The sequence below is a fragment of the Eriocheir sinensis genome, chromosome 69 (assembly GCF_024679095.1).
Source record: "Eriocheir sinensis breed Jianghai 21 chromosome 69, ASM2467909v1, whole genome shotgun sequence".
Lineage (NCBI taxonomy): Eukaryota > Metazoa > Arthropoda > Malacostraca > Decapoda > Varunidae > Eriocheir > Eriocheir sinensis.
The window spans coordinates 5,644,614-5,652,113 of NC_066577.1; the positions used below are offsets into that span (position 1 = coordinate 5,644,614).

Consider the following 7,500-nt stretch of genomic DNA (forward strand, 5'->3'; position numbering starts at 1 on the left):
ATAATTATGAGATATTTAAACACACACACACACACACACACACACACACACACACACACACACACACACACACACACACACACACACACACACACACACACACACACACACACACACACACACACACACACACACACAGAATTGGGTTTAAAATTTGAAGAAAAAATGAAAATAAATATAGATTGTTTTTTTCAGTCATAATACATCTTTAGAAATTATTGAAAGTGATATTACAGAGAAAGGTTAGGGGAGAGAGAGAGAGAGAGAGAGAGAGAGAGAGAGAGTCTTGATAGAAAAAGAAATAATTAAATGAAAACAGAAATAGACACACACACACACACACACACACACACACACACACACACACACACACACACACACACTCACCATAGATAGGAAGGCTAATCAATATACTCTTTTTTACAGCTTTTTAAATATAAGAATATAATTGAAAGTATATCATTATCAAAAACTAATTAAATCTCTCTCTCTCTCTCTCTCTCTCTCTCTCTCTCTCAACTATCCCTCATCCTTCCTTATATCAACCCTTCCTCCTTCTCTTCCTCATCCCTCAAACATCCCCATTCTACCCTATCCCCCCCACCCCCCTCCCCTCCCCTCCCCCAACACACATTCCCCCCCAGGCGTTGAACAAGAAGGAGCACAAGAATGGCCTGCAGTCCCCCGATTCGCCGGACCCCGAGCAAGAGTACAGTCTGACACCGCGCACGGAGGCCAAGTACAACAAGATAGACGAGGAGTTTACCCTCATGATGCAGCGGAACCAGATCAACGGCAGCAGGGTGAGCAGGGGGGGGGTGACAGGGTGGAAGTGGGGTGGGAGGGTCGGGGGGGTGATAGGGTGGGGTGGGTGGGGGGGTAGGGCTAGCAGAGGAGGGTGACAGGGTGGGCAGGGTGGGAGGGTGGGTGGGTGATAGGGTGAGGGGGTGGGTTGGGTGACAGGGTTAGCAGGGGGGGGTTGAGGGTGGGTGGGTGACAGGGGGGGCAGGGGGGGTTGATAGGGGGTCAGGGCTAAGGCAGTTGACAGGGGAAGAGGGAACAAGATAGGGGCAGGTCATCCCCTCGTGGTAGCACAGCAGCGAGGGTGTTGTTGTTGTTGTTGTTGAGTAGCGTGGCAGCGTGGATACTGTATTGTTGTTCAAGTGGCGCACGGGAAGAATTGAGCTCAGCTGTGTGGCCGCGGCGCCGTGTGAGTCCAGTTGCGTGAGACATCTGGTGGCCACTCCATAAAACATCGCGTAGAAGTGAAAAAACGTGTAAATTAAACATTTATTGGGATTTTGGACCCCGCGGTATATAAAAAAACGCGTAAACCAAACTCGCGTAAATCGAGAGTTACCTGTACAAGCGACTAATGGACCATGACGCAGCACCCTAACCTCCCGTCTCCCCCCCCGCAGCAGCCAGTGGGTCTCAACAACTACAGCAGCATGGCCGTTAGCGTCCCTGTGAACAACCCAGCCTATGACCCGTCCCTCATGCAGCCTTCACCCCAGATGTCCCACGCCTCTCTCTCGCCCCGCCCCGGCTCATCCTCGGGTATGCTGGACATGAACGGGTCAAATGGCTACCCCGGGTCCACCTCCCCCCTCCCGCATGGTGGTGGGGGGGGCGGGGGGGCCTCCTCGCCGGGCCTGCTCCCTCGGGCACACACGTCCAAGACTCACTCCCCGACGAGGCATAACCTGCGCGTTCTCATCCCGAACTCGCAGGCCCAGACGGTGAGTGTGTGTGTGCGTGTGTTTGTTCGTGTGTGTGTGTGGGGGGGGTGGATTTTCTTCTCATCTAGGCTAGGTTAGGTTTGTTTAGATTCGGTTAGGTTAGGTTAGGTTAGATTGTAGATTATATTTCGTGATTATATACTGTGTGTGTGTGTGCGTGTGTATGTGTGTGTGTGTGTGTGGTGGGGGGGGGGAGGTTAATTTATATAAGTCAGCCTGATATATCTATTTCTTCTTTTTTTTTCTCATTTAGGTTAGGTTAGGTTATGTTGTAGATTATATTTCGTAGTTATATAATGTGTGTATGTGTGTGTGTGTGGGGGTGGGGTGGGGTGGGGTGGGGGGAATTAATATAAGTCAGCCTGATACGTGTATATATTTCTTCTTTTTCTTCTCATTTAGGTTTGGTTAGGTTAAGTTAAGTTAGGCTGTAGTTTATATTTTGTAAGTATATACTGTGGGTTGTGTGTGTGTGTGTGTGTGTGTGTGAAAATTAATATAAGTCATTTTCATATATATTTCTCCTTTTTTTTCTTATTCAACGCCTTCGCTTTTCCTATATGGGGTTGGATGCACTGTATTTTTTATCATAATTATATATATTTTTCCAGTTATTGTTATTCTTAATGTGTATGTGTGTGTGTGTGTGTGTGTGTGTGTGTGTGTGTGTGTGTGTGTGTGTGTGTGTGTGTGTGTGTGTGTGTGTGTGTGTGTGTGTGTGTGTGTGTGTGTGTGTGTGTGTGTGTATTTACCTAGTTGTATTTACCTAGTTGTGTGTGTGCGTTTTTATGTCTATGCCTATAGTGCTAGTAGGTTTGCTTGAGGGGCCTGAATGGTAGTCGGCCCCAGCTCGTATTGGCTCAGTCAGGTGTTTATAGTGGCGCCATCTTCTCTCGTCCGTGTGTGTGTGTGTGTGTGTGTGTGTGTGTGTGTGTGTGTGTGTGTGTGTGTGTGTGAACCTATGTCAACCTCTCTCTCCGCCCCTCCCGCCCCCCACTCACCCACTCCCTACACCCACAGAACCCCCGGCCAGGCTCCCCGACATTGAACACCCCTGTCGTCTCACTGCAGAACGCCGGCGTGAACCCCGTCATGACCTACAGCTCTCTGAACTCCTTCACGCACCAGGACTTCCCTCTCAACCCAGACATATCACTGAATCCACTCAACCCGCTCCACACGGTAAGCCTTGAGTGTGTGTGTGTGTGTGTGTGTGTGTGTTGTTGAGATATAGCTTTCTCTGTCTTAAGCTTCTTCCAGAGTTAATGGTTGAAACACTAGTATACCGGTGTGTGTGTGTGTGTGTGTGTGTGTGTGTGTGTGTGTAGGGAAGAAGAGGAAGGCAAGAAAGAGTTAGAGAAAGGAAATGAAAGAGAAACAGAAGATGAGAAAGATGAGGAGGAGGAGAAAACAGATGAACGGAGGGAAAGGATAATGAAATGTCGATGTAGAGAAGGAGGTGGAGGAGGAAAACAGGAAGAAAAAGTGGAATGGCCAAGGAAGGAAGGAAGGAAGGGACAGCTTGTGATATGGGTGTAAGGGAATGGCCGAGGAAGGAAGGAAGGAAGGGACAGCTTGTGATATGGGTGTAAGGGAATGGCCGAGGAAGGAAGGAAGGAAGGGACAGCTTGTGATATGGGTGTAAGGGAATGGCCGAGGAAGGAAGGAAGGAAGGGACAGCTTGTGATATGGGCGTAAGGGAATGGCCAAGGAAGGAAGGAAGGAAGGGACAGCTTGTGATATGGGTGTAAGGGAATGGCCAAGGAAGGAAGGAAGGAAGGGACAGCTTGTGATATGGGCGTAAGGGAATGGCCGAGGAAGGAAGGAAGGGACAGCTTGTGATATGGGTGTAAGGGAATGGCCGAGGAAGGAAGGAAGGAAGGGACAGCTTGTGATATGGGTGTAAGGGAATGGCCAAGGAAGGAAGGAAGGAAGGGACAGCTTGTGATATGGGTGTAAGGGAATGGCCGAGGAAGGAAGGAAGGAAGGAAGGGACAGCTTGTGATATGGGTGTAAGGGAATGGCCGAGGAAGGAAGGAAGGAAGGAAGGGACAGCTTGTGATATGGGTGTAAGGGAATGGCCGAGGAAGGAAGGAAGGAAGGGACAGCTTGTGATATGGGTGTAAGGGAATGGCCGAGGAAGGAAGGAAGGAAGGGACAGCTTGTGATACAGGCATATGTGTGTGTGTGTGTGTGTGTGTGTGTGTGTGTGTGTGTGTGTGTGTGTGTGTATATATGTGTTAGTATCTGACCATCAGAATTAAAATTCCTGCAATCTAACAGGTCTATTAAAGTCATATCAAAGTAAACCAATCAACAAGTCCTATTAAAGTCATATCTATACCTTCTCCTTCTAATACCTTATCTTCTCTACGATATTCCTTACAAGATAATTATATTTCTTAACGATTCTAATTGCTCTCTCGCTCCCTCTCTCTCTTCCTCTGTGGGTCGTAATTTAAAGCATTTTGTCGCCCAAGTTCAGATATTTGACAAGGCTTTCGTGGGAGCTCCAAGCATTTCTAGGGGTAGTTTTATGACCCTGGTGGTAGTGTAACCCTTCCTCTGTACTGCAAACCTAAGAAACACACATTTGACAAGGTTCTTCATGGGAGTTCCGAGCATTTCCAAGGGTAGTTTTATGACTCTGGTGGCAGTGTGACCCTTCCTCTGTACCATGAACATAAAGAAACACACATTAGACAAGTTTTCATAGGAGTTGTGGACATTTCCAGGGGTAGTTTCATGACCCTGGTGGTAGTGTGACCCTTCCTCTGTACTGCAAACCTAAGAAACACACATTTGACAAGGTTTTTCATGGGAGTTCCGAGCATTTCCAGGGGTAGTTTCATGACCCTGGTGGTAGTGTGACCCTTCCTCTGTACTGCGAACCTAAGAAACACACATTTGACAAGGCTTTCATGGGAGTTCCAAGCATTTCCAGGGGTAGTTTTATGACCCTTGTGGTAGTGTGACCCTTCCTCTGTACTGTGACCATAAAGAAACACACATTTGACAAGGCATTCGTGGGAGTTCCAAGCATTTCCAGGGGTAGTTTTATGACCCTGGTGGTAGTGTGACCCTTCCTCTGTACCATGAACCTAAAGAAACACACATTTGACAAAGCTTTCATGGGAGTTCTGAGCATTTCCAGGGGTAGTTTTATGACCCTGGTGGTAGTGTGACCCTTCCTCTGTACCATGAACCTAAAGAAACACACATTTGACAAGGCTTTCATGTGAGTTTCGGGCATTTCCAGGGGTAGTTTCATGACCCTGGTGGTAGTGTGACCCTTCCTCTGTACCATGAACCTAAAGAAACACACATTTGACAAGGCTTTTGTGGGAGTTCCGAGCATTTCCAGGAGTAGTTTTATGACCCTGGTGGTAGTGTGACCCTTCCTCTGTACCATGAACCTAAAGAAACACACATTTGACAAGGCTTTCATGGGAGTTCCGGGGATTTCCAGGGGTAGTTTCATGACCCTGGTGGTAGTGTGACCCTTCCTCTGTACCATGAACCTAAAGAAACACACATTTGACAAAGCTTTCATGGGAGTTCTGAGCATTTCCAGGGGTAGTTTTATGACCCTGGTGGTAGTGTGACCCTTCCTCTGTACCATGAACCTAAAGAAACACACATTTGACAAGGCTTTCATGGGAGTTTTGGGCATTTCCAGGGGTAGTTTCATGACCCTGGTGGTAGTGTGACCCTTCCTCTGTACCATGAACCTAAAGAAACACACATTTGACAAAGCTTTCATGGGAGTTCCGAGCATTTCCAGGGGTAGTTTTGTGACCCTGGTGGTAGTGTGACCCTTCCTCTGTACCATGAACCTAAAGAAACACACATTTGACAAGGTTTTTCATGGGAGTTCCAAGCATTTCCAGGGGTAGTTTTATGACCCTGGTGGTAGTGTGACCCTTCCTCTGTACCGTGAACCTAAAGAAACACACATTTGACAAGGCTTTCGTGGGAGTTCCAAGCATTTCCAGGGGTAGTTTTATGACCCTGGTGGTAGTGTGACCCTTCCTCTGTACCATGAACCTAAAGAAACACACATTTGACAAGGCTTTCATGGGAGTTCCGGGGATTTTCAGGGGTAGTTTCATGACCCTGGTGGTAGTGTGACCCTTCCTCTGTACCATGAACCTAAAGAAACACACATTTGACAAGGCTTTCATGGGAGTTCTGAGTATTTCCAGGGGTAGTTTTATGACCCTGGTGGTAGTGTGACCCTTCCTCTGTACCGTGAACATAAAGAAACACACATTTGACAAGGCTTTCGTGGGAGTTCCAAGCATTTCCAGGGGTAGTTTTATGACCCTGGTGGTAGTGTGACCCTTCCTCTGTACCGTGAACCTAAAGAAACACACATTAGAACCCGATTGACCCCCTCTTTGACCTTTAAAATTAGTAGATGTGAAAATTGAAAGTGTCTTAAAATATCCCTCTCTCTCTCTCTCTCTTCCACAGTGGACCAGCAACTCCACCCTCGGAATGACACACAGCAACCTTCCGCATCTTAGCATATCCTCCTCCACCCCTCCACCAGCCTCCTCCCCCCCCATAAAGGTCAAAACAGAGCCCCTCAGCCCCTCCCGTGACCCCTCCTCCTCCTCCTCCACCTCCTGTATGCCTCCCGCCCCCCCACACCTCCAGCGGCCCCCCCCATCGACGTCGGACCCAGGGCACCTCTCGCCTGCCCCTCCGACGCATCTGGGCCCGGGGTCACATGCTGCACATACCCTCTACAGCAGTGCTATGTCAGGTAGGTGTGTGTGTGTGTGTGTGTGTGTGTGTGTGTGTGTGTGTGTGTGTGTGTGTAGTTGTGAAATACAGGAAAAGACGCGTACTAGTCTCGTGCTGTCCCGTCTCCATAACGCTTTTAATTCATGAATCGTTTTTGCACACACAGTCTCCTCGGCAAGTCCGTTCCATGTTGTTATGCTTCTAAACTGTATTTCTTGATGTCTCTCCTACAGTCACTCTTCAGTTTCTTACCGTTGCCTCTTGTCACACTTCTGTCACGTACCACTAGGTCTTCCCTGTCCAATTTCTCCAATCCCTCGTGTATCCTGTACAATGCTATTAGGTCCCCTCTCTCTCTTCTGCTCTCCAGTGTTGTTAGTCCCAATTTCTCCAATCCCTCGTGTATCCTGTACAATGCTATTAGGTCCCCTCTCTCTCTCCTGCTCTCCAGTGTTGTTAGTCCCAATTTCTCCAGTCTTTCTTCATAAGTACGTTCCCTCAGAGTTTCCGGTAATTTAGTCGCTGCTCTTTGTATTCTTTCCAACTTTCTAATTTCTTTCTTCAGTCTAGGTGACCACACTAATGCTGTATATTCCAGTCTGGGACGTATCACCAAAGTCATTAGTCTCCTCACCATTTCTTCATCTAAATATGTAAATGCTGCTTTTATGTTTCTAAGAAGATTGTGTGTGTGTGTGTGTGTGTGTGTGTGTGTGTGTGTGTGTGTGTGTGTGTGAAGGAAGAGAGAGAGAGAGAGAGAGAGAGAGAGAGAGAGAGAGAGAGAGAGAGAGAGAGAGAGAGCGCAGAAAAGAAAGAAAAGAAGAAAAATTGAATGGCTAGTTATGTGTGTGCATGTGTGTGCGTGTGTGTGTGTGTGCGCGTGTATGTACATATATCTCACCCATGCCCCTTCCCCCATTCTCACCCCATTCTCCCCCCACAGGGCACCTCACCCCTACCTCCCACGCATCCCCGGAGGCCCCCCCCCACCACACCCCAGACTATG

At 48.1% G+C, this 7,500-nt stretch overlaps 2 protein-coding genes across 8 annotated transcripts in view; one reads left to right on the forward strand and one right to left on the reverse strand.

Annotated features, from left to right (window-relative positions):
• Positions 1-7,500, forward strand: part of LOC126988458 (myocyte-specific enhancer factor 2-like) — a 152,162-nt gene that overhangs the window by 143,558 nt on the left and 1,104 nt on the right. For 5 of the 6 annotated variants that reach the window (XM_050846587.1, XM_050846585.1, XM_050846591.1 and 2 more), the window contains 5 exons: positions 645-803; positions 1,422-1,742; positions 2,763-2,924; positions 6,219-6,513; positions 7,438-7,500. The exon at positions 7,438-7,500 is cut by the window's right edge and continues 1,104 nt beyond it. In XM_050846587.1, the coding sequence (XP_050702544.1) occupies positions 645-803; positions 1,422-1,742; positions 2,763-2,924; positions 6,219-6,513; positions 7,438-7,500 (1,000 nt within the window). The remainder of the gene's footprint in view (positions 1-644; positions 804-1,421; positions 1,743-2,762; positions 2,925-6,218; positions 6,514-7,437) is intronic. The other variant, XM_050846590.1, reaches the window with a different exon arrangement.
• On the reverse strand, positions 4,154-6,248 carry LOC126988459 (uncharacterized). Of its 2 annotated transcripts, none has more exons than XM_050846592.1 (2): positions 6,105-6,243; positions 4,154-5,578 (listed from the first exon to the last, which is right to left on the reverse strand). In XM_050846592.1, exon 2 carries the CDS (start codon positions 5,572-5,574, stop codon positions 4,591-4,593), a length of 984 nt encoding a protein of 327 aa, XP_050702549.1. In that variant the 5' UTR covers positions 5,575-5,578; positions 6,105-6,243; the 3' UTR covers positions 4,154-4,590. The 2 variants fall into 2 exon arrangements, 1 of the variants encoding a protein (XP_050702549.1); XR_007741966.1 differs by lacking the exon at positions 4,154-5,578 and adding an exon at positions 5,585-5,789 and having other exon boundaries at positions 6,105-6,248.

Excerpts from the sequence above, each read along its gene's own strand:
- LOC126988459 (XM_050846592.1), bottom strand. The coding sequence starts at position 5,574 with ATGGTACAGAGGAAGGGTCACACTACCACCAGGGTCACAAAACTACCC.